At 38.7% G+C, this 27,068-nt stretch overlaps 2 protein-coding genes across 3 annotated transcripts in view; both read right to left on the bottom strand.

The window, feature by feature from the left end:
• Window positions 1-467: 467 nt before the first annotated feature.
• Window positions 468-27,068, bottom strand: part of LOC104231179 (two pore calcium channel protein 1B) — a 43,763-nt gene continuing 17,162 nt past the window's right edge. For both annotated transcript variants that reach the window (XM_009784125.2, XM_009784124.2), the window contains 14 exons: window positions 25,249-25,321; window positions 24,063-24,128; window positions 23,843-23,986; window positions 22,774-22,831; window positions 20,858-20,965; window positions 19,740-19,803; window positions 17,731-17,899; window positions 17,405-17,469; window positions 17,092-17,182; window positions 14,924-15,010; window positions 13,243-13,323; window positions 1,299-1,330; window positions 1,092-1,201; window positions 468-835 (listed from right to left, as the gene is read on the bottom strand). In XM_009784125.2, coding sequence (XP_009782427.1) covers window positions 1,114-1,201; window positions 1,299-1,330; window positions 13,243-13,323; window positions 14,924-15,010; window positions 17,092-17,182; window positions 17,405-17,469; window positions 17,731-17,899; window positions 19,740-19,803; window positions 20,858-20,965; window positions 22,774-22,831; window positions 23,843-23,986; window positions 24,063-24,128; window positions 25,249-25,321 — 1,126 coding nt within the window. In that variant the 3' untranslated portion in view covers window positions 468-835; window positions 1,092-1,113. The remainder of the gene's footprint in view (window positions 836-1,091; window positions 1,202-1,298; window positions 1,331-13,242; window positions 13,324-14,923; window positions 15,011-17,091; window positions 17,183-17,404; window positions 17,470-17,730; window positions 17,900-19,739; window positions 19,804-20,857; window positions 20,966-22,773; window positions 22,832-23,842; window positions 23,987-24,062; window positions 24,129-25,248; window positions 25,322-27,068) is intronic.
• LOC138872493 (uncharacterized) lies at window positions 8,603-11,640 on the bottom strand. Its single transcript, XM_070150642.1, has 5 exons — window positions 11,179-11,640; window positions 10,506-10,895; window positions 10,104-10,439; window positions 9,527-9,746; window positions 8,603-9,406 (listed from the first exon to the last, which is right to left on the bottom strand). The coding sequence occupies exons 1-5, from the start codon at window positions 11,638-11,640 to the stop codon at window positions 8,703-8,705; spliced, it is 2,112 nt and encodes a 703-aa protein (XP_070006743.1). The 3' UTR covers window positions 8,603-8,702.

Below are 27,068 nucleotides of genomic sequence, written 5' to 3'. Positions count from 1 at the left end.
ACAATTTCGTGTACATATAAATTCTATTACAGGCGGATAAATTTGGAGATCTTAGTCCAATGACCAATTTTTGGAATTATATGATCTTAGTCCAATGACCAATTTTTGGAATTTTTGGAAGCATTTCCCTTTGTGCTCCTGCAGAATTTCTCTACTTTTTCTTAATAGATATTTTTTTTATATTCATCTTCAGCTGCGGAATCTTGTAGTTGCCCTTCCACTTTATCTAGATACATGATATATGTAACCAAACTTATATGCTTTGATGGAAACGCTGTGAAATAAATACCCCTCGAAAATTTGCAAATGGTATTGGCTTTTTAGTTATATCTCCAATAAAACAGGAAAAGAAAAGCATTTTGTCTATAATAGCCTATATTCTCCACAGTTGGTTCCAAGATTTATCTTGCATCACTTTAACAAATAACGTAAAGATATGCATCAATGAAACAATAGACTGCACAGAGTGAAAAGTGAAGAATTGTTGAGTACATCATGTTTTAACTTGAATGTTTGAGCAGCAGACTGAAAAACTACAAGCAAGCAACGTACAATATTAAGAAAAACAGCAGCGTGTGAGGTGTTCATAGGTGCAACAACGGCATCTTTCCCTTACATCCTTTTCCAAAGGTGCAGATAAATGATACTACATTACTTTGGCTAATTACATGTTTGAGTGGAGCAGCTAAAATTTTGTTTAGGCTTGATGGAATTTATACTACAGAGCACACTACAATTCACGATACACACACATAATTAGTTGGAGATGTACATTGCAATTTCTCTTCACCACCAAAATAACTCAAACTTCCGATGTTCACACGACAGCAGAAAGCTGAAATTAACGGAAAGATAATAGTTAAGGGTCAACAGATTGACACCTAACATGCAAGCATTTCTATCAAGTTTACAATCAAAAATGTTTTTGGACATGTTTGTGTATGTCCACATAATGATGATTGATGAAGGATGCAATATTAAAAAAGGTTTGTGGAAAAAAAATAACAAGATTCAAATTAAACAAAAGAAAAATGATTAGGTTTGTGAAAAAAATAACAAGATTCAAATTAAACAAAAAAATATGAAGTTACCAGCATGGAGAAAGGAGCAAACTCATGGATTGTCATTGGAGCATTCTGTTAGTTCAGATCTCAACATGTGATGGAGGAGGAAATCTACTCGCTGGCTCCGAGTCTTAGTGCTGTGCAATGGAAGAAGTTGTCAATCAGAAAATCGGTTACATCCTATATGCGTTAATGAAAATTTCTCATAGTTTAAAATTAGTTAATCACACATACCCAACATTACGTCGCCGCTCCCTTTTTGCTTCCTGAATTATAGAAAGAGAATTCAGGTTCACAAGAGTACTTAGAAATGAAGTGTATAAATAGTTACTCCCTCCGTTTCAATTTATGTGAACCTATTTCCTTTTTAGTCCGTGCCAAAAAGAATGACCCATTTCCTTATTTAGAAATAATTTACCTTTACAATGATTTATAGCCACACAAAATATATGTGCCTCATTTAACACCACAAGATCAAAAGTCTTCTCTCTTTTCTTAAACTCCGTGCCCAGTCAAATAGGTTCACATAAATTGAAACAGAGGGAGTATTATTTAGCAAAGATAACACTGTTAAGTAACGAAATAAGAGATGTAGATCTCCAAGGTTAGTACGAGTTGGTTTGTTTAACGAGGACTTGGTTCAAGACTGAAGGAGCAAACCAGAGGGTAGGCTGTTTGAGGGTTATATTGTGATGAAAATTGAGAATGCAATTTATAGCCCGTTTGGCCATACAATTTTTTTCACTTTTTTCCAAAAAAAAAATTCACTTTTTTTCGAAATCAATGTTTGGCCATAAAATTTTCAATTTTCACTGGAAGATGAATTTCGGAATTTTTCGAATATTTAAAAAACTCCAAAAAGTTATTTTTCAAAATTCACTTCAGATCACTCACAAAAATCCAAAAACAACCCAAAATTGTATATGTCCAAACGCAACTCTAATTTTCAAATAACATTTTCACTTGAAGAAAAAATTCACTTTTTTCGGAATTTTACAATTTTTATGTCCAAACGCCCACTTAGCATGTTACAATAACTGCTGCAGAAAAAGATGTGTAATGGTTGGTTTAAATGCAGAGAGTTGGGGGATTTAACAATAGGAGGAAGTGAGGGAAGAAGAGTAGAGAAACAAGTTTTATAGGACAGAAACTAAATATAGCTAGAGTTTAGTTCTGCGCCTAGATATTTGTTGGTGTCATTTCCATGTGCTACTATATTTAGCAGTGATATTTTATCATGATTTGAAAAAAGCTTCTGTTCTTCTCTTTTTAAGAGTGGCCTATCTGGTAGCTCATGAAGGAATATTTCTCTTTCTAAGTTTGCTGGCTTCATGAGGTAAAATGGTAAAACTAACAATCGCCACAGGAAGAAAAAATGATGTTGCATGAAGAGAAAAATGCTCCCAGGCACAGTCCCCTAGGACACTCTTTCCTACTTTCTAGGATTGTAGAGAAACTTTTCCGGCATCCTGTTCTTGCCGGAACATCCTCTTCTTTCTTAAAATCCAAATATATCCTACTGTTTCATTGAGTAAACTACATTTTATTTTATCCAAATTAGCAATAGTATGAAGGAAAACATTATATACTTTGCGATGGGGTTCAAATCATACGAGATAGAGAGACGTACAACAAATGCTGAAGAATAGTTTGAATGGACAGAACGTGGAAGGAACCTAATCAGAAGGACTACATTTAGCAGAAAAATGATGTTGTGGTTATGTGAAAACATGAAAGAAGCACCAAAGGTGAAAGGGAATTATGTGAAAAGGTGGAAAAGCAAAGATTAAATATCAGAGACATACTGTGCAAGGAATTTCAACACTTATGGTCATTATATTTCTATCATTAGGATAATAGGTAGGGGAAGATCGGTCATTATTGTTCTAGAGGCAGCATTCAATGCAAGGTGGCTAGATATTGCAATGAAGATAGAAAGGCTCATTAAGGGGGGGGGGAGGGGGTGAGGAGAAATGTCTTTAATGCTTATAAGGAGGTTGAAGAAGGACTTCAATATTCCAACATCGTCAGGAGCCATAAATGGGTAGGTAGAGAAATGAATGATACAAGAGTTAATGAAGATGGAGGCATCATTCTGGGAATTATAAGCACAATGAGCTGCTGGGTAGGTGTTTGGTAGGGTTTTTTCCAGAAGGTAGCCCAGAAATGGCGACTTTATCAGAGGTTCGAAAATGAGCTTCTAATTCTTGGAAGCAAACAAAGGAAATCAACATATATGAGATGGACAAGCACAGATTCCTCTTTGAATTCTCATCGAAAGCTACAGCCGACCAAATTTTGAAAATAGAATGGTTTTGGAAGAAATTTAAATTGAAGCTTCAATGGTGGTGTCCAACGGTGGGAACAATTCCAACTTTGACAAAAATAACGCACACATGGATAAGGATAGTGGGGCTTCCCCTACATCTTTGGTCTCAAAGAGTGTTCAAAGAAATCGGAGATGTCTGTGGCGGTTGGGTTGAAACAAAGGAGGAAACAGAATTAAAAAACCACTTGAAATGGGCAAGATTAAAGGTCAAAGGAGATGTTTCTTCAATCCCTAAAATGGTGAAGGTGGAATCTGAAGGAATGGTCTTCGAAATGCAGATTTGGTGCGAATCGCCGGTGAGAACCACCATTGGTGAGAATGGAGAAGATAAAAGCTTGAACCAGTGGGTAATAGAGTGCAACAAAAGTACAGAGGGAGGGGCTCGAGGTTTTACAGTAATGACAGGACACGAGGGTACTTCGTCTAAACCTAGTACCTCACTTGACATGTCATGTGATTTTTTAAACTCTTATAACAAGGCCAAACAGACTGCTACTTTAAAGAAAATGGGCCCTGATTTTTTGGCCCAAACAATTTCTGAAGAGAAGGCTTTTAATAAGCCCATAGCAAGGTCCAGAACTGACCCCTTTAATGAAGAATTAAAAGCCATCCAGTTCGAGCCTCTTAAGGAAGACCACATTCTAGTGCTGGCGGAGAATTTAAGAGACAAAATCAGCAATGAAACAACAAAAGAAGGAGAGCAAGAAAAGGGAAAGGAAGACGAGGAAGAAGGAAGACATCAGATGGTGCTGATCAAGGATAATGAAACAGTAACCGAGGCAGAGAATGAAGGAACAATGTTAGAAACAAAGAAGGGCAGCAACATGCAGATACAAGAAGTAGATACAGATAGGTGTGATGCATGGAAAATAGAAGAAGCAATGCCTCTAAACCAACAGTCTTTAGAGCCTGAAGAAGACCTAGAGTTTGAAGCATCTATTTGGGTGCACCAGAACATCATAAAACTCAGTAAAGAATTTGGGCTGGACTTCAATGGGTGCGAAAGGGAAGCTTTGGAATTGTTCATGAAAATTGACAGCAGAAGACAAGTAAACAAAGGGAAAGAAGTATCACCAGCGAACCAGACACCAAAGAAAAAGGGAATCAAAGAATTAAAAGGCCTAAAATTAGGAAGTAATTTCAAGAGCAATGGGACAAGAAGTAAGGGGGGAACCATTACCAGTCAGAGTTAATGATAGTAAACATATTATCATGGAATGTGAGGGGGCTAAATAGGATAAGGAAAAGGAGAGTTATTAAAAGCCTGCTACTAGAGTGGAAAACAGATATAGTTTGTCTTCAAGAATCTAAAATTCAAGGGGATATCAGGGAGATTGTTAGAGAACTTTGAGGTCACAGGTGGGTGAAATATACTCAATTGGAGGCTAGTGGGACTAGAGGGGGAATTATAGTAATGTGGGATGGTAGAGCTTGCGAGGGGGAAGTATGTGGGGTGGGTGTTCATACTCTTACTTGTAAATTTTTAGGCAAGACACAGGATTATATATGGCATTTATAAGCTGTATATGCTCCCAATGATAGAAGGGAAAGGGAAGAAGTGTGGTGGGAGTTGGCAGGGGCAAGGGGTCTCTTTTCTGGTCCATGGGTGGTGTGTGGGGATTTTAACACTGTGAGATATCCTTCGGAAAAAAAAGAATTGCACTAGAATCTCAAGAGGTATGGCGGATTTCTCAAATTTTATTGAAGATATGGAGTTGGTAGATATTCAGTTAGCGGGGGGGGAATACACTTGGAAGAAAGGGGACAGACATGTTATTATAGCTAGACTGGATAGATTTTTGATTTCCACTGACTGGAATGAAGAGTTTAGAAGCATCAACCAACAGGTGATGCAAAGGGAGAAATCAGATCACTTTCCATTGATGCTCAAATGTGGAAGCTGGGAACTAGTCAAATCATACTTCAAGTTTGAAAACTGGTGGTTACAGACTGAGGGATTTAAAGAAAGAATTGAAGAATGGTGGAATTCCTTTATCTGTGTAGGGAGGCCAGACTTTATACTGGTCTCTAAACTCCAAGCTCTGAAGAACAAGCTTAAAGAATGGAGTAGAACTTTGCAAGGCAACCTAGCTTTGCAGAAGGCAAGTGTCCTCAGCAAACTAGCAGAACTCGAAGGAATTCATGATCAAAGGAGCCTGACTGAAGAAGAGATCCTCTCAAAGAACTCATTATCATTAGAGTTTGAGGAGATTGCTAGTAATGAAAAAGCAGCATGGAGGCAGAGGTCCAGGGCTCTAGCTAAAAGAGGGAGACAAGAACACCAAGTTCTTTCACAGAACAGCTAATGCTCATAGAAGATACAATAACATAGATCAACTGTTGGTAGAAGGGGAGACTTTACAGTCTCCGGGTGACATCAAAAGGGAGGTTATCAGATACTATAAGAAGTTGTACAAAGAAGAAGAAGAATGGAGACCAATAGGACCTAATAACATCAACCAGATGATCACAGAGGAGGACAACTTAATGCTGCAAAGCCCATTTGGAGAACAGGAAATATGGGACAGCGTTAAGGTATGTGCAGGGGACAAAGCACCAGGACCAGATGAATTTTCAATAGCTTTCTTCAACAACTGTTGGGATGTGATAAAAACGGAAGTTGTAGCAGCAATCCAGAACTTCTATGAACAAGGAGTATTTGAAAAAAGTATGAATGCTACCTTTGTAGCATTGATCCTAAGAAGGCAGGAGCAAAAGAGTTAAAAGATTTCAGACCAATAAGTTTGATCAGTAGCATTTACAAGATTATTTCCAAGCTACTGACTAAAAGACTCAAGGAGGTGGTCAACAAGCTGGTGGATCATCAACAAATGGCATTCATTAGGGGAAGACAGATCATGGATGTTGTCCTAATAGCTAATGAGTGCATAGATACAAGAACTTCAAGCAAAGAACTTGGGATCCTATATAAGCTGGATATAGAGAAGGCTTATGATCATTTGAACTGGAGGTACCTTCTAGAAATTCTAAGGAGGATGGGATTTGGAGGGAGGTGGACTAGCTGGATATCATACTGCATATCTACTATGAGCTTCTCAGTCCTTATTAATGGAGTTCCAATTGGATTTTTTCCTTCACAGAGGGGGCTAAGGCAAGGGGACCCTCTTCCCCCTTTTCTATTTATCTTAGCCATGGAGGGACTGAATGAAATGCTGAAGAAAACACAGACAAATAGCTGGATAAGGGGATTTAAAATGACCAATAGAACAGATAGCAATAGAAAGATTTCCCACTTACAATATGCAGATGATACTGTGGCTTTCTGTGAAGCAGAAAGAGAGCAAATGAAAGTCCTAAGAGTGATATTCATCCTGTTTGAAGCCACTTCTAGATTGCACATTAACTGGCAAAAAAGCCTTATTTATCCAATTAATGACGTAATGGATATACAAGAGTCTGACAAATGTTTTGGGGGGGAAGGTGGGGGTTCTGCCTACAGTATATCTGGGGATGCCTTTGGGAGCCAAGAGTAAATCAAAAGGAATATGGAATAATGTATTGGAGAAATGTGAAAAGAAATTGACAAACTGGAAGAACCAATATCTGTCAATGGGAGGGAGGCTGATCTTGATTAATTCTGTTCTGGATGCCATGCCTACATACATGATGTCTTTATTCCCAATGTCAGCTAGTGTAGTGAACAGAATTGATGCCCTTAGAAGAAACTTTCTATGGGAAGGTAATTGTGAGAAAAAGAAGTTCCACCTGGTTAACTGGGGTGATCTAATTACAAGCAAAAAATCAGGAGGGTTTGGGGATCAAAAATCTAAAAATACATAATCAGAGCCTGATGATGAAGTGGTTGTGGAAATTTGCAGCAGATGAACAAAGATTGTGGACAGAAGTGATTAGGAAAAAATATGGGAATGAAGGAAGCTGGACAAACAAAACAGTAAGGAAGCCATATGGAGTTAGTCTGTGGAGATCAATTAGGAACCTATGGCCAAAATTAATCAACAAGACAAAGTTCAAAGTTGGAAATGGTAGGAAGATCTCACTATGGGAGGACAATTGGCTAGGACAAGGATCCCTGAAGGGGCTCTTCCCTGATATCTTCAATTTGTGTCAACAACAGAATTCAACTATAGAAGAGGTATGGTCAGGCCAAGGTTGGAACCTCACATTCAGAAGATTGTTAAATGATTGGGAGATTGACAGAGTTGTGGAATTCTACAACTCTCTGCAGCAGTTCAGTGGCATCAGCTCAAACCAAGATCAAGACATGATCAATTGGCAAGGCAATAGTCAAGGGAAGTTCACGGTTAAAGATGCTTACAAGGAGTTTAACCAGTCCAATAATCAGGTGGAATGCTGGCTGTGAGAAGGCACGGGAAAAAATATGATATATTGATATTGTGTATCTAATGCAATACAAGATGTGCTAATTTATAGCTACTCTATACAAAGGGCATACTACACTTATTCCAATGTGGGACAACTACATATCTATACCTAACACTCCCCCTCAAGCCGGAGCATACAAATCATATGTACCGAGCTTGTTACAGATAACCAATGCGAGGACCGGTGAGGAACTTGGTGAAAATATCTGCAAGTTGAACATTCGACTTCACAAACTTCATAGTAATATCTCCTGAAAGTATCTTCTCTCGTACGAAGTGACAATCAATCTCAATGTGTTTAGTTCTCTCATGAAACACCGGATTTGATGCAATATGAAGGGCAGCTTGATTGTCGCACAGAAGTTCCATTAGACCGATTTCACCAAATTTCAACTCCTTGAGCAATTGTTTGGTCCAGACTAGTTCACATGTTGCCCTAGCCATTGCTCGATATTCTGCTTCTGCACTAGACCGAGCAACTACATTCTGTTTCTTGCTTTTCCAGGACACCAAATTTCCTCCTACTAAAACAAAATATCCAGACGTAGAACGTCTATCAGAAGGTGATCCTGCCCAATCAGCATCTGAGTACCCAACGATCTGCTCATGACCTCGATCCTCAAACAGTAATCCTTTGCCTGGAGCCGATTTTATATACCGAATAATGCGGACGACTGCATCCCAATGACTATCACAGGGAGAATTCATAAACTGACTTACAACACTCACAGGATAAGAAATGTCGGGTCTAGTCACTGTGAGATAATTTAATTTACCAACCAACCGTGTATAGCTTGCAGTATCGCTAAGCGGCTTCCCCTGTCCTGGCAGAAGTTTAGAATTCGGATCCATCGGAGTGTCAACAGATCTGCAACCTATCATCCCTGTCTCCTCAAGAATGTCTAAAGCATATTTCCTTTGAGAAATAACAATACCTGAGCTAGATTAAGCAACTTCAATACCTAGAAAGTACTTCAATCTGCCTAGATCCTTAGTTTGAAAATGTTGGAAGAGATGCTTCTTCAGATTAGTAATATCATCCTGATCATTGCCAATAATAACAATATCATCAACATAGACTACCAGATAAATACATAGACTTGAAGCAGAGTGCCGATAAAACACAGAGTGATCAGCTTCACTCCGAGTCATGCCAAACTCCTGGATAACCGTGTTGAACTTATCAAACCAGGCTCGAGGAGACTGCTTAAGACCATAAAGTGACCGACGCAAGCGACATACAAGGCCACAAGACTCCCCCTGAGCAACAAAACCAGGTGGTTGCTCCATATAAACCTCATCCTCAAGATCACCGTGAAGAAAGACATTCTTAATGTCCAGCTGATAGAGGGGCCAATGACGAACCGCAACCATGGATAGAAAAAGGCGGACTGATGCCACTTTAGCCACAGGAGAGAAAGTATCACTGTAATCTAGCCCAAATATCTGAGTATATTCTTTGGCAACAAGATGGGCCTTAAGTCGATCAATTTGGCCATCGGGACCAACTTTGACTGCATAAACCCAACGACAACCAACAGTAGATTTACCTGAAGGAAGAGGAACAAGCTCCCAAGTACCACTTGTATGTAAAGCAGACATCTCGTCACTCATAGCCTGTCGCCATCCTGGATGAGACAACGCTTCACCTGTAGACTTAGGGATGGAAACCGAGGACAAAGAAGATATAAAAGCATAATGGGGAGATGACAGACGATGATAACTCAAACCAACATAATGAGGATTAGGGTTAAGTGTGGTTCATATACCTTTTCGAAGTGCAATCGGTGTACTAGGAGCAGGGTCAGGTGCAGGACGAGAACCAGTTGGGCCTGATGTAGGGCACGAACAACGATGATAAGTCAAGAGTGGTGTTCCTGTGACTGGGAAACAAGGAGGAACAACACTAGACTCCTCAATAGTTAGTATGGGTGAAACCTCTATGTTGGAAGGTGGAGGAGGAACTATAGGAAACTCCTTGAAGGCATCCTATTAATCAAATAACAAGCTGTGAGAACTGCATCACCCCAAAAATGCAACGGAACACGAGATTCAATTAGAAGCGTGTGAGCAGTCTCAATAAGGTGCCTATTCTTTCTCTCTGCAACCCCATTTTGCTAGGGGTATAAGGACAAGATGTCTGATGAATAATTCCATGGGAAGTCATAAACTGCTGAAACTGAGAAGATACATATTCTAAGGCATTATCACTGCGAAAAATGCGAATAGAGATACCAAATTGATTTTTTATTTCAGCACAAATCCTCTGGAATATAGAGAATAACTCAGAACGACTTTCATTAAGAAAAGCCAAGTACATCTTGAGTAATTATCAATGAAACTAACAAAATAACGAAATCCCAAGATTGAACTGACTCTACTAGGACCCCATATATCAAAATGAACCAAGGAGAAAACAGACTCTGCATGACTCTCAACACTACGCGGAAAGGAAGCTCGGGTATGTTTCCCAAGCTGACACGACTCACAATCTAATGTAGACAAACTGGATAAACTAGGCACCATCTTCTGAAGTTTGGATAAACTTGGATGTCCTAAACGACAATGGATTAGGTCTGGAGGATCGGTAACTCGACATGTTGTTGAAGGACTAAGTGAATTAAGGTAGTAAAGGCCTTCTGATTCACGTCCTGTACCAATTGTCTGGCCTGTACTGCGGTCCTGCATAATAAAAGAATCATCAGTAAAATATATACCACAATGGAGGGCACGAGTCAAACGACTAACAGATGCAAGACTAAAAGGACAACCAGGGACATAAAGAATGGAATCTAGGGTGATAGAAGACAATGGGTTAGCTTGTCCAACTCCTTGTGCCTTAGTTTGACATCCATTGACTAAAGTAACAGCGGGAAGAGACTGTGAATATACAATATTCGACAAAAGTGTTTTATTATCAGAGATGTGATCAGAAGCGCCTGAGTCCATGACCCATGGTCCAAGAGTACTAGACTGGGAAACACAAGCAAAAGAATTACCAGCAACAGGAGTATCAGTCTGGGCAACTGAGGCTACTTGTGGAGATGTATGCTTACTTGCTCGATACTGAAGGAGCTCATTATATTCTTCTTTAGATACAGAAAAACTTTGGTTACCTGTAGTCTCGGTCTGAGCAACCTAAGCATTTTTGGGTGGACGACCATGTAAGGAATAACACATTTCACGAGTGTGTCCAAGTTTGTGACAATAAGAACACTTGGGTCTAGATCTCCCAAAACGACCTCGTCCTCCTCTGTTCTCCATAGTTTGAGACGCCCGAACATCCACTGTCTGCGATGCGAGAACAGAGGAATCAAGTATTTGTGATGAGATCAGTGGGTGACTTGGTGCTGCAGCAAGGCGGAGTAATCGAGAGAATAATTCATCGCATAGTCGGACTAGCCAAAATCTGGTCTCGCACTGAATCAAGATCATTAGGAAGTCCAGCTAGTGTAAGAACTAGAAACATCTTTTGCCGCTGCTCTTGTTGTTTTGCCACACTAGCAGAAACAGGCATTAATGTCTCAAATTCCTCCATGACTGCTTGTACTTGACCCAAGTAAGTAGACATATCCAATTCTTGCTTCTTTAAGTTTGTCATCCGTGATATCACATCATAGAAGCGAGATATGTCATTAGCGTATAAGGTACGAGCCTTTGCCCAAACCAAATAACATGTCTGGAGTGGACAAAACAAAGGCATCAACTTGGAATCAATAGAACGCCACAAGATGCTACATAATTGAGCATCAATCTTTGCCCAAAGCGTTATCGCCTTTTCATCTCCTTCGCTAGACTGTTTAATTAGATGATCTTGAACACCTTGACCTTTACACCATAACTCGACAGATGAAGCCCAAACTAAGTAGTTTGAACCTCCCATTAAAGGTTCCGAAGTAATCATAACACTAGATGCCGGAACTCATGTTTTGCAAATTATTACCAAATTAGAGAAATAATCAAATTTAATCCACTGAAACAGAGTAAGGAACAATGAAACAAAATAAGGAAATACTGTAGCTGTCGGAATATTACTGTAGCAGTTGGAATAGTACTGTAGATGCCGGAAAAATTCAAAGTTGTCGGAATGAAATAAAAACAATAAGGGTAGGATCGGAATTACCAGACGACCCAACTGTTCTGAAGAAACGTTTTCAAAAAATGGCCGGAAGTCCACTTTTGAAATCACTATTCACGCCGGAAAAATATAAAAGTTGTCGAAATTTGGTGTAACCTGGATGGGTAGGCTCGGAATTGCAAGGGGAACAATTTGTCCTGAAGAGTCGTCGCCAAAAATGGCCGGAAGGTGGCCCATGCGACGTCGGAACTTCGCCGGAAAATTTTCTTCCGGTGGCGAGTGGCGGCGCGTAGAGGGTATTCTGACGGAGATTTTTTTACGGGTTGGTCTCCAGAGCCCGATCTTCTTCGTGGTGGTGTTGGTTTTTGCACAACACTGACGAAGAGTGGCTTTTTTTTACTTGCGGCAGACCTGTTGGAAAAAGGCTTCCGGTCAACTGATTTTTCTTCCCGAAGTCGCTGGAATTTAAGCACAGCGATAAATCTCTCACGATTGCTCTGATACCATGTGAGAAGGGACGTGAGAAAATATGATATATTGATATTGTATGTCTATGCAATACAAGATATGTTAATTTATAGCTACTCTATACAAAGGGCATACTACACCTATTCCAATGTGGGACAACTACATATCTATATCTAACACTGACCATGGAAGATGATCTGGAAAGTGAAAATCCCGTACAAGGTGGCATGCTTCACATGGTTACTTGCAAGAGAAGTAGTTCTAACTCATGACAATCTAACTAGAAGAGGATTCCAATTGTGTTCCAAATGTTATCTATGTGAAGAGGAGGCAGAGACAATTCACCATCTTTTTCTGCATTGCAAGTTCACCACTCAGATATGGAGAATTTTCATCAGTCTGAGGGGAATTCAATGGGCAATGCCAGGAAAAGTCCTTGATATTCTAGCAAGCTGGAGTAAAATGGGCACACTTTCTAGAGAAAGAGAGAGATGGAGGATTGTCCCAGCATGCATATGGTGGACAGTTTGGGAAGAGAGGAATCAAAGATGTTTTGAAGATAAGTCTAGCAACATTCAGAAGATTAAGATGAAATATTTATCTCTTTTTTATTTTTGGTGTAAAGGTCAGCTTCTGGACGATCATGAATCCATTTTAGATGTATTAGAGTCCTTATAAGAAGAAGAAGGACTAGGAGTGCCTACTTTTTGCTAGGGCACCCTTTTTTGTAATTATGGGGGACTTCACAATTTTAGTGAAGTCTTATATCAATATACAACTATGTTACCTTTTCCAAAAAAAAAAAAATCATGAGGGTAAATAATAACAGAGCATTTCTATGATGAGCCAAGAACTCCAACAGCTAGCTAGAGTCTGTCAAGATGTTCCTGTTCGCAAAGGAATAGCAAGAAATAACAGTTCTGCTGTTCATAAACTAACCTTGTCATCACCATCCACACATCTCGCTGATGCCTCCAGATCCATTTCTGCTTGAAAAGCTTCCAAGACAAATGCTACAATCTAAAAAAGTCCAAGCAAAGATGACGTGTTAGTTTATCGTTTCAGCACTGAGAAATGCTATATGGCTGTACAGAGGATAAATACCTAGGAAAGAAGAAAGTGTCCGAACACAAAGAAAAAGCAAAAATGATAAGATCAACTATAAAAAAATAAATCATTACCTAAAAGTTTCTAAAAAATATGCAATATTACAACTTCTGTAATTTATTGAGCAGGAGTAGAACAATTAAGCTACCTTGCGTTGATATAGAATATAGTCGTACACGCAAACCAGTATTACTACAACAACAACAATTAGGCCTCAACCTTAAACTAGTTGGGATCAGCTGTATGAACCCTCAGTATTCATTTTGCTCCATTTGGACCCATTTCATTCGAATATTCAAATGTACCAGTACCACTACCAAGAACATAAATGTCAGGCGCTTACATTCATGCATCACTTCTTACTTACATCATTATCTGTGCATACTTAACTAAGCTTCTGAGACCATTTTGACAGCCATCAGAACAAATCTAGCAATTCTGAAAAAAGCAGATGCCGTCTCATTACTTCAATCTATTATATCCAAGTGCTACGATCTAAGCAGGGCTTGTTTTCTGATTGACCCCTCAGGAAGGTCGCTGAGATGGAAAGTCTAAAGGCTAGTGATGCGAACATGGCAAGGGAAGGCCATGAAATCTCCAGAGATATTAAGGTCATCAAGAAAATGGCAAGTCGACTCGTGCATGAATTATCCAGTGGTGGTAAATGTCCAACTTCCAAATTAATGACTCTAAATGGGCAGTCAACTGTATAGAATTCTTTAATTATTCTGTATGAAAAAGAACTGGTACCTTTTAAATTGAATAAATATAAAATAATTATGAAGATCTAGAAATATCAGCAGGAAAACACGGAGTTAGCTTGAATAAGACTACTTGAATATGTATATATGTATATATATGTCAGATGTCCGTTATAGGGGTGGGTAAACATATTTACATTATATCTTCTCAGATGATTCTTACTCTAAAGGAACTAAATCCTTTCCACTTAGGTAGGAGGAATCTTCCTGGCATGGGTTTGAAACATTTTGAGGTCAGCTTTGAGTGGTTTAACTTTTCCAAATTCCAACTTCCGTATCAATCATGGAGAGAAAAATCAAAGGCCTTAGGAAACATCAATTTGGATACAGAATATGTCCAGTCATCAAAATAATTAGCTCTCAGAGGTAAGGGAATTTAAAGGCACATAAATTTAGCAGACAGCAGCTCATAAACATGTTGAATCACAAATAAAGCAATTAACAGTCTGTTTTGTGCATTACGAGAAGAGGAGGGATCAAGAGCAGGCACATAAAACAAAGACAACAAACTGGATATTGATGTAGTATACCTACAAGTACTTAGAGATCAAAAAATGGGTAGCCACTGGAGAAGTACCCCCATTTTATGCAAACAGACACATTACCAATGTAATTACGTTATCTGGTATAGTGAACTCATGAGGACTTATCTCAACAATGAAATTGACTTTTTGGTTTGCCTTTATGTTTATGGAGAGCTTCAGTGGAGGTATAGAGACCAGACTTTGCAAAGAGTAGATATGGATGCTTACCAAATTTAACAGCCACAAAACTGAAATAAGATAGAAGCTGACAAAGTAGGCATAAGTCCAGGAAGTCCCCGTTAGTTCCTTGTAGCTCTGAAATGTTAGGAAATTATTATCAGCTACTTGGACCACCCATTGTAATAAGATATACCTACTTAAAATCATCAAGTTAGGAAAGCAGCTAGGTCAGAACTGGCAAAATGGCATTAATCATCAAAACTGTTTATATTAGCACAATAAAGCAAAATGCATGAAAGATGCAAAAACTGCAAATAGTTGTAACAACTAACATCTTACTACAGGTTACTCAAAGTTAATAAGTTCCCACGATTCATTGAATCCTCAAATACATAATTTAAACTTGTAAAGAAAGTCCACTTTGTTCACATACGGGCTAATACTCAAAAAAGCACTAAGAGAAACCAAACCTATGACTTATCGGGGGGGAAAAAAAAGAAACCAGATTTGTGATATTGATAGCAGTGTTATCAAAGACGAAAAGTGCAAAAAAACTCTAAGGCCTATTGGGACTTTAAGCGCAAAGCGCAAAAAAAGCGTGGGCTTTAATGAAGAAAGGCGCAAATGAAAAAAATACAAATATGTATGTATAGTCCAAGACAATTATTTATAAGCATAAATACCAAATATATGGACAAAGAAATTGAAGCAACTTTATTATAAAGCGAAATATCAATTGTTTAGTAGCACCTCTTCAGGATTACGCTTATTGGCAAAGAAAAGTATGCCTTAGAGCCTTGATGACAATGCTGAAGCTCCCGCTAAGCGAGGCGAAGCGCTCAACATAATTTGAGCCTCGTTTCATGGCTTAAGCGCGCTTTAAGTGCCCCTTTGATAACAATGATTGATAGAACGTTGATCTTTTAAACCACATAAAGAAGGATGAGCAATGGTGTTGGCATGTCACAAACCACTCAAACAACAGAAATTTGCCAAGTGTCTTTGACTTCCATCTCTTTGGTGAGTACTCATTAAGCAGAAAAGAGATACTCCCCTCTCTCAAAATTGTTAATGACCCCAATGTACATAATAATTACCATCTCAAAGTAGAGGAAATGTTCCTGAATAACAGAAATATCTCCCGTATATGTACTTGTCAATATAAACATTATGAAAGAATCTGAGCATCAGCCTAATGGTGGATGCTCAGCCTAATGGTCGAAGTCTTAGATCAGTGTAAAACATTTGAAAACCCTTACATAGTCGTCTAGGATATTGCATGTCTCCAACATAACCTGATTATAGAGTTCATGAAGCAGACTTACAAGTGTCTGTCCGGGTCTACAAAGGTTGGATCAGATACATGCTGAAATATTTGAGCATCCAACCCAAAACTTTAAAGTAATGGGTGCGGTTACGAAAATGGACATTGGGTCTAATTCAACCCTAAAAACTAGCTCATGAGGTGAGGTTTTCCAACCTTATAAGAAGGGAAGGCAACAGCTCATTCGCAACCAATGTGGGATACTTAACACCCCTTCCTTCCCCATGCATGGGACTAGGCATTGGTGCGTGGACAATATTAATTGGGGGGCCCATATTGGGTAAAAGAAAAATAGGAATACGTCTAGCTCTAATACTATTTTAAAGAATTTGAGCATAAAAAACCTAGAACCTTAAGCCAATTGGAGTAGCTCAGGATCATTTGAGCTCCTTTGGAAACCCTTAGACAACCAATGAGGGACAAGTGTAATATTTTCTAACAGGTGCAGTAGTCTAGAACCGTTATACTCTTTCGGAAACCCTGATCCAAGTGATGTGTGCACTGTATGAGTGAATGCACATGGATGTTACTTTTTCGTCTGTAAGATTCTCATTTTCTTAAAACCACAAGACAAGCTTTCATCTCAATAATCCAGGAGAATTTTTCCTCCAAAGGAGTTAATTCACAATCTGTAAAGATAAATATTTATCACAGCATTGAGGAAACACAACAAAGTTAGAATGCAGCCACTTAAGGATTGGGCAAGGCTCCAGTCATCATCCCTCATCCCTATGTGTGGCCCACTGGTTCAGTAAAATATTACTTTAAAGGTATGAAAAATACAGGACTGATTTATGAAGAATTTCAATCATAAAAGACGGCCCATATACGTAAATGATAGTTCTTCTAAGCAGATATAATGGTAATTGAGGAAATCCTAAAATCAGGATACCTGCATCCACACTTGCCAGTTTCCCATCACCAATATATTGAAAAGTGTGACCATGCCATTTGGATAGTCATTGAAGTTAAAAAGCAAATAGCTTAGATTGTCAAGAAACAAAATTGATAAAGTGACTTCCAAGTGGAGAACAGTACAAGAATTTGCAACAAGAAAAAGGGATCTTGATATTATATGATAAATAGGATAAAATAGGTTCTTCCAAGAAGATAATTATGAAACGACAAAAAGATTATCCCCTTGTCGTTTGTTGAGAAAAATTGTCCTGTAGAATGCTCTAATTTCACCATTGACAAAAGGATACTCATTACCAGCAAGATCAGTTTGGGCTAAATTGGGGTTTCCAGTGTTGACAATCCCCCCAAAGATCTGCACAAGTCAAAAGAAGAAACTAAGGATGAAAAGGCAGAGGAAGCATAGGAGAATAGTAGACAGTAGACACACAATACTGACTAAGATCTGCAGCCAAAGGCAATCTAACAGAGAAAATCAATTTAAGGACAAGGAGGTCCACACTTCAGAAAGATTTGAAAGCTACTTCATTTAATAAGCAGAAAACGAGAGGAATGAAATACTAGTGGAGTGATTAGCATAGCAATAGGCTACTAGCAACAAAAGAAGTCAATGTACCTGTAAACCAAGAGAGCAGTAAAAGCATAAGATGCAGAATATGGTCCCCAAGTATGGCATCAGACTTGGTATGAGGGTCAAAAATGTGGCAACAAAAGCACGATAGCGCTCAACATGCATCAAGAGTCTAATTAATCGTAACATTCTTGCGATAAGAAGATAGCGAATCCTGTAAGCACCATAAAATTGTCAGCACACAGAAGCATTTAGTCTAACCATAAGACAGGAGCGCTAAATTGTAAAGCATCAGAAAGAAAAGACACCGAGTAAACTGTGCAACCATATTCCTGTTTACTGTAAGCACCCAATAGTGGGTTTCTCAGTGTCTTGCGGTGACACACATTCTCTAAATTGTAAAGCATCAGAAAGAAAAGACACCGAGTAAACTGTGCAACCATACTCCTGTTTACTGTAAGCACCCAATAGTGGGTTTCTCAGTGTCTTGCGGTGACACACATTCTATGTACAAAAACATACTCTAAAAATTTGACGATGCTATAATCATTGGCAATCACATGAAAATGTAATGTTAGAGCGCAAGATATACAATTTGTATTTCCTTCCAGCTAATGTATCATTCTCGTGAACATTTTGAATTTCGGTCCTCCTTGTAAGACCTAAGCTAAATTTCCGTCATGCAAAACATGCTCAACCTACTTGTGAAAATAAAAAAGCTTTTTATTGACTTATTAACAATGTACAAGAGATGTTCCTTATATAGTCTTAGATAGGTATGCTATTGTTGGTAATCAATCCCAATACTGATAAGGCAAGTAAATATTCTATAATTACATGTGGAATAATCTTTAGAATATTTATGATTTCCTTATTCAAGTATAACGAATCTAGACTATTCATTTGGTATTCTAACATGCCCCCTCAAACTCAAAATGGGGAAACCAGCTTGAGTTTACTTATTTGGAAAATATAGGAAGTTGACCCTGGAATCTCGCTGGAATATTACACGATCATCAAAGGAAAAGCAGTACTGGAACTCTTTCCTTCGGAGAGTTGTGGGTAACTGCAAAGCTCAAAAGAAAGTGCTTCTTGCACTATGCACAGAGAGGAATCTTTTCTCAATCACCGAAAAGAGATTTGGGGTTGAAAATCTCCAAAAATATCAAAGTAAGTTGAATTAACAGGACAATGACAGGAAATTTGAATTTTAGACGAGGGTGTCGGTCGCCCCTTATTGGTTGTTGGAGATAGGAGCACCGGTTGCTAGAGAGAGGAGCGTCGTCAGGCACCAAAAGTAAAAATAAAAGAAGAAAACATTGGCTCAACGGGGGGCACACATTGGTCGGTAGGCCCACCAGTAGTGGAAGGCTGGAAGCTATTTGAGTCTCTACCAAGACCGTAAGCTCCGATACCATGTGAAAATAGAACAACTTTTCATTGACTCATTAACAATGTAAAAGATGTGCTCCTTATTAAGAGTCTTAGGCATGTATAACATGGCAGGTAATCAGTCCCTATACTAATAAGGTAAGTAATACATATTGAATATCCTAAAGTATCTTTTTGAGTATTCTATATTATTTCCTAAATGTAGACGTGCATGAATCTAGAAACAGATTCACTTGATATTCTGACACCACTCATCCTCCTTCTAGAGACCATAAAAAGCAGATAATGTTATTATGGTCAATGCAGGTTCACTATCATTGTAAGTAAAGGTTATACAAGCTGCAAAAGGATAATTAAGAATTTTTGTAATCATTCTCTAGCCTCTATTCTCTAGGTACAGCACCTAAATCTAATTAACACCTCACATTAAGAGCAGCATCCAGAACCCAGCACATAGAAAAAGAATCAGAAATCCATCCTATTGAGGAAGAAAAACAGGAATCAAATCATGGAGACAAGCCTCTATTTCATTGCTTCCAAAAAGTCTTTTGCTTGTACATTGTAATATATTCAGAAAAATAATTAAATTACTCAAGAAATGCCAGAATTGCAAGAGTAGAAAATTTGGCAGTCACTGCAATATGAGTTATAGAGGCCTTTACCATTCTCCGTTGGACAAGAAAGTTAGATCATCAGGGGCTACAAATGTAGTTGTTTCTCCAATAACTGTGAAAATTGAATTCATCCATAAATGAGTTAAAACCACTCCAGTAAATGCAGAGAAAATGATTTAGCAATCTCACTATGTTCACAGAAGTGAGAAATGCCACTTAATGCAAAGAACTTCACAAGCAGTAGCACTGTTGAATGAGTCACATAATTTTACGTTGTTATTAGAAAATAAGATCATTCTTGAATACCAAGAGAAATATTGGCAGTGGTGCACCATATTTTAGCAAAAAGACAAACAACCACCTCTAATAAATGAATTCAAATCATGGAAGTGCACATATCTTTCAAGTAAGACACCATACTTCACATAAACTGCCATTTCCCAACATGATAAAGTTGTATCCTATCTTTCCATTGAGTTTTTCTCTTTGGATGGAGGTGGGCTGATGGAAGACACAAGCAAGGTATATCATCAATAACCATCGAAGTCCAACTACTTCATTTGAGAGTTATGAAGACCAAGTAAATTAAAAGCTGTAGAGGATTTCTTATATCTTGTCTTTTCTCCATCCTTCACGTAATATCCGTGAAGATATGGCGCTTGGGCCTAACTCAAACCCAAAAGCTAGCTCATGAGGGGAGGATTGCCCAAGACCATAACCACAACGCATTCATTCAATCAATGTGGGACTTAACACTCCCCTACATGCTGAGGATTCAATTGGAGCGTGGATTGGGGACCAACATTATGAAACACAACAACAGGGATCAATGGGTCTGGCTTTGATACCATGATAACAAAATAGACCTTGGACCTAACTCAACCCCAAGCTAGCTCATGAGGTGAGGATTGCCCAAGATCATAATCACAACCCATTCCCTCAACCAATGTGGGACTTAAAGAAACTGCAAGCATTATCAAACAAAGGTGTAGCGCATTTAAAATGACACTTTCAGATACAGCCTTACATGTGTTATAAACTGCATATGAAGAGAGATCAAAGAAATTAAACTACGAGCCAAACAATTTGAAATGTCAATCCAAGTGCCAATACAGTACATGATATAAAATATAATTAAGAGAAATCAGGGTTCAAAAAAAAACTACCAATGACCCAAGTGACGATAAAATCAAATCGATTTTGACCATCCCTCCAATAGTTCTCAAAACCGTAAGTGTACACTTTTAGTGCCATCTCAATAACATACAGCCAGCCTGTGCAACAAAGTAGAATACGTTAAAATCCCAAATATGCTCAACTCAAAGAGATAAGCATAGCACCAATAATCTTAAGATGAGGGTCTGTGAAGAACAATGCTCCTGTAAATTTTAAAATACTGTTTTGAAGTCAAAGGGGCACCATCAAAGTGATTGCAGAAGAAATCCAAATATTCTTATTAGTTACTCCAAGTGTACAAGATCATTAAGCATTAAATTGACTGTAGAGGACAACTGCCAAGTCTAAGGAGAAGAAGACAAAGTGTCTATTTCTTTAATACCAATACCTGTACCCTTTCCCTAATATCTTTATACCTTAAGAGAAATTTCATTTTGTCTTTCCAAGTTCTGAGCAGGCCCAGAACGGCATAACCATTACGGTGTACATGGTACACTGAGTTATAAGTAGGACCATTTGGTGGTCAAAAGAGCGTAAAACTTGCTTTCGGCTACATGAATCTAAAGAAGTTCAGATGCAACAAGAGACTGCCTATAGAAATGAATCACTGTTGCTTATCTGACTTGGTATTTTTGCAGTTGGGTTAAACGTTTTTCAGGCATCTAAAGTAAGACGAAAAAAAAGGGAACATCTTAAGGTACTTTCCTAAAATGCAGATAGACAGAAGACAAAACCTCCTTGACAGAGTCACCAATTTTTTTGGCAATAAAGACATCAATATAAATTTTTTATGAAATTTTCTAGAAACCTTTGCTGGGTATGATCATGGCAGGTGGACAATGAAACTTTTCCACAAATAAAGAAATGGGTCGGTGCTGCACTTTGCCATATTGCCAAACTTACTGGTGTCTTGTGCTTGTTTTTTAGGATTTCTTTGAAAATTGGTACTCCCTCCGTCTAAATATATGTGTCGTCCCCTTTTTCAAGTAATATAATGGGTATTTGAACAAAAATCTCAAGTATTGTAACGGGGATTTGAACCTGGGATCTCCAGGTTTTTCTCATACGTCTCAAATAGTTGGTGCTTCAAGTGTAAACACTCGGAGGAGGACGTGGATCATCTCTTATTACATTGCCAGGTACCGTCACGTCTGCGCTGGGAGCTCTTTAGATGGTTTGTACAATGGATCATGCTGGATACCGTGAAGGATGCTTTACTCAGTTGGGCCTTTAGAGGACGAAGAGAAGAGGCCAGGCATGGGATTTTGCTCCATTAGCACTTACGTAGATCTTATGGAGGGAAATAAATAGGAGAGTTTTTGAACGGAAAGAGGATGATTTTTTACAGCTGAGGGATAGCCTCCTACTTTAATGTCTTTTTGATGCAACCATGAGGTTCCTATTTGTATAGAAGATTAGGTGTGTCTAGTAGGGAACCATATCTTTCTGTAGATTCTCTACTTTTTGATATACCTCTTGTATACAAAAGCTTTCCCATTACCAAGAAAAGTATACTTAATCAAGAAAAAGGGGGTGGTGCAATTTTAAGGATCTAACGATTGAAGTCAAATCTCAAGAACTTAAAGAACTCCTCCAATTCAATAGAGAGAGCTGTTAGGGCAAGAAAAAGTTTTAGCATTTGAAATATCAAATAAAAATGCAAAATACAAACAGCACAATTCAGATGCCATATATTTATCTCTGCCTTGAACAATTAATCCTCTACTACGTATGGTCAATATATTTAATGTAAAAGGCAACAAGTTGTTACCACTGATATAAAACCATCTGGATAACTTTCTACCTATTGGGCTCAAACTATAACCAGAATCTCATGAATGAAAAAGCAAATATCTAATTTCCAGAAATATTGGTGCCAAGCCCTGAAATTCATTATGCGACTTACCAAAGGTGAACTCCACCTTCTGCCAAAAGGTTTGACCTGAGTTGTTTTGTATATCAAGCTAGAATACACCACCAGAAAAAGTAAATGAGATTCATACTGAACTTAGAAAAGATGTAAACAAAAACATTGAGAAAAGAACAGGATATTTCTTCAGTCGTTAGTCCTTGTCTCATGTATTATACATACAAGCATAAAATTCACCACCCAAACAAAAGCTTTCCTGATTGACATCCATGAAAAAACAAACTGAAACCGTCACAATATCATAGCATATGAGGATCTTGATTTTTTCTTTTTTGGGTGAGAATGTTGACCCTTTCAACAAAACTCAGGTGGTCAGTAAGGTGTGCCGGTCCTTTCAAACGTAAATGATTTGGAAGAGAAGGTTTCTCTGAGGTAATTAAACAGAAACTTTTATAATGGCACTGTGTTATTTTTATCAGACATAGAGGAGCAAGCCCACTTCCTTGATGTTGCATCCACACAGTATCGAAAGCACTAGACAGTAAGCAAAGCAGAAAGGAAAAGTTCCTCGGTTGTTCAGATTCAATGTTCAACTGCATGTTGGATGGAGTCAGGAGGTACTCATTCTTATAACAAGGGGAAGGATGCCACCAGGCAGAGCTACCCTTGTCCAAGGAGAGTCAATTGACACCCCTTCACCGGAAATTTACACTATGTAGATAGGTCAATTTTTTTTTTTTTATGTATGTTGAATCTCTGGGCTTCTTTGTGTGTTTACTTCTTTTTCTTTTGAATCCCCTTAATGAAAATCCTAGCTCCGCCACTGGACGCCACACTTAAGCTTGATTCAAGATCACAATTGTAACAATTATGGTAGTTGCTAGTTAAGACTAGCTTGGGGAATCAGTTGTTGGTAATCTAAGGATAATGCATATTCTCCACATCAACATTTAACAGATCAGATACCAAAAGGAGTTAATATCATTTCACACGTTCAAATAAGACAACCACTAATATAACTACATGCTGGGGCTACTTTTGCATAGAAATATTATTTATTTGCATCCAAAATCCAATTAGAGATCGTACAGAGTTTGATTCATACCGTAGTTTCAATAATAACAGCAACAAGATTGACAAGGAGAACGAACACTATTATGTACTCAAATGTAGCTCCGCGGATGAAGCCTCTCAACTTCTCTGATGCTGGTGAATGATAGAAATTTGGACATGCTTCAAAGATTGGCAGCTGCAATAGAAAACAGAACATGAAGGATTCTCTGATATCACCTTCAAACTGTAATCGAAAGGGCAAATGGACTCACCGAATCTTCCTTCTGAAATCTTAGTCCAATGGCAGAGCACAGATCAGCAAATTCCTCCAAATTTATCTGCATTTGACAGAGAGGAGTTTATGAGAAGTGTAAGAACAAAAATGAAGATGAAATTTTGGTGATTGAGAATACACTTCTTTTATGGAAAGGATCTGATCCTATAACTCAGACACCCATCTGGTTCCATGCATAAATATGAGAAACTTGAAGTTCTTAAACTTAAGAAGATCTAACAACTTGAAATGGTAAGGTACTAGACAGATGTGCTCATTGCTTAACATCAAGCTATGGTGCTAAGTCATTCAACTTCATCACCCATTCCAATAACATACCAAGTATTGATAGGATAAACCAAAAATTTCGCTTTGAGAAGTGAATGGAAAATACGAAATCAGTAGTTTAACCTATCACATAACTTTCATAATTTAAAGGTAAAACTCAAGTTTGAGATATGGAAGTTTGAGACTGAAAAAGCTAAATATCAACGACACAAGTTAAAAAAGAAAATCTGTTTTCCAAGTAACAATTGTTCCTAGAAATGTTTGGCAAGCCTAATAGTTTCTGTGTACTCCATTATAAACATAAAATCTGCTTGTGTGTGTTATTGGGTGGTCAAGATCATCAAGATAAACTGTAACAACGAAAACAAAGCTAAAGCATAACAGTAAGACGAGAGCTATAGTTGCTATCAGAATTGGCAACAATGAAAAGTTCCACCAACAAGGGTTGTGGTGGAGTGTAATTCATCCTTAACCAGAGGTCTCGGATTTGAGCCCTGCGTATGAAGTCACCTTTGTTAGGGAGAGCTTTACCCCCCCCCCCCCCAAAAAAAAAAAGAAACTTTCCGGCGCGAATCCGAATTTAGTCAGGCCCCAACGCGGGCATCGGACACTGTTGGGAAACCAAAAAAAAATGAGAAGTTCCGCTAGACCCTTTACAAATGTAATGAGGGCATCATCGTCACTATCCAAACTATATACACAGAGAAAAAGGTAGCCAACTCACAATATCAAAACATTTCAAACTTCTCAAAGAAAATAATTAAAATATAATAAACTGTTAAAGTCACTATTCAATTATGAGAACAATTCAAATGTGTACAAATCAAGAGAAACGGAGAGTAACAAGAACGAAAGTACCTCACTATATCAGAGAATTAAAAAAGATTCGTAAGTACCTTAAAGTCACCAGTATCATCCAGCTCATTGAATATTGACTTAAAATCATCTCCTGATATTTTCGGCAATGTCCTAAAGACATTTAAAGATTATGTGTATCAATGTCTACTGCGATGTGGAACCTTGACTGATATACGTGGAAAAAAAGTGCACGACATAAGGTATATTCATGTATCTAAAGAGAAGATAACATAAGTCAATTCAAATGCAGCAGTATCTAAAAGTAGGTACAAAAAGAATTTTAATTATATCATCCGCAAAGAAAACCAACAAGCAGGGTGAACCCTCTGAAATAGATCAGCTGTAAAATCCATGAATCGCATCTTTCGAATTTGGTTTCATCATCCAAAGATTTTTTTTTAAGTGTGAGAGTTGGGGTTTGATGAGATAATGTGTTGCTGGTCCTAGTCATTTTAGATGGAAATGGATTCCAATAACACATAGTGTCAGCGTTTTTTTACAGTTTTGTCTAAGACATGGTAAAACTAAGCCCTTCTTCTAACATTTTCATGAGGGCAAGATCTGAAGGGTTTCGAACTTCCCAACTCTAACACTGCTACAGATGATGGACTTCCCAACCCTCTTCTTCCTCCTAAGACTCCACCACCCCCAGTAAAGTCCGCCGGCATCTGACATCTCACGCGCCCTCACGCGCCGTCAATGCGCCGGATTTTCCGACGAGATCTAGCCACGCGCCGGCGCGTGTGGCATTTCCGGTGACTTTTTCAATTTTCTTTCTTCTGACAGCCTCTTCTCGAGGCTTTTCCGAGCCTTCCTGTCTCAGTTTCGCCAAAATCCGACGACTTTTTCTTTTTTCCGGCCATTAAACCCAGAATTCGGCATCTGTTTCCGTTGTTCAGTACCAGAAAAGCTCTTCCCTTCCTATGTTCTGTTTTCCACCCACTGTGACTATTGATTTTTCTAACCTTTGAGGTTTTTCCGGTCGTTTCTCACCTCTTTTTTGGGACAGCCGTATCTAGAATATGATGGATTATACAAAGAGAAACTCCTACTTCTCTCTAGAATCTAGAAAATTGAAAAACATGTCTTTCATCAAAGCTGTCTCTTGGCCAGTCCTAGAACTTGGGGGAAGATGCCACCGAAAGCTTGACGTAGGGCAAGAGCCACATTTCTCACTATCTGAGGAGCACACTCCCATGTGCTAGGGCTTCATGAGATCTTGTCTGATTGGGTCTCTCCAAATGGGTTGGTTTTCCAGAGGCTGTTAGGAACTGGGCAACAGGGGCATGGAACGTCAAGGACGGGCTGAAAATATCGCAACTGGGGGACACACAATATCTCTTTCGCTTTGTCGACGAGTCTCAAGCTACCGAAATTCTTGTAAGAGGAAATAGGTGGTTCGATGGGAACTTATTAAAGCTAGGCAGATGGGTGGAGCACGATGGGTGTCTAGACCCTCGTTTCACCGATGAATCATTGGTGGTCAACATGGTGGGTCTCCCGGTGCATCTTTGGTGTCTTGAATTATTCAAGAAGATTGGGGATATCTGTGGGGGGTTTATTGATGTCGCTTGCAGCTTACACAATCTCTTGCAAGTGAGGATTGAGGTGAGGAAAGGGGGCAAAATCCCTATCTCCACTGTGGTGGAAGATGGCTACTTGAGTTACAGGGTTTGGTTGAGTCCTGAATTTCGTCTTATCTTTATGCCTGAGATAGTAGCAGAAGAAAAGGGAAGGTCAAATAGAAGGGAGGGGTGGGGAAATAAGTCCCTGAGGAGAGGGGAGGGCTCACCGGATCGTGGACTAAGCCGGAGTCAGACGTTAGATCGAGAAGAGACGGGAGGTTTGATTTTGGGAG

Source organism: Nicotiana sylvestris, chromosome 7 (assembly GCF_000393655.2).
Source record: "Nicotiana sylvestris chromosome 7, ASM39365v2, whole genome shotgun sequence".
NCBI lineage: Eukaryota > Viridiplantae > Streptophyta > Magnoliopsida > Solanales > Solanaceae > Nicotiana > Nicotiana sylvestris.
The sequence above is the reverse complement of the archived record's forward strand: the minus strand, read 5'-3'. Positions and strand labels throughout refer to the sequence as shown.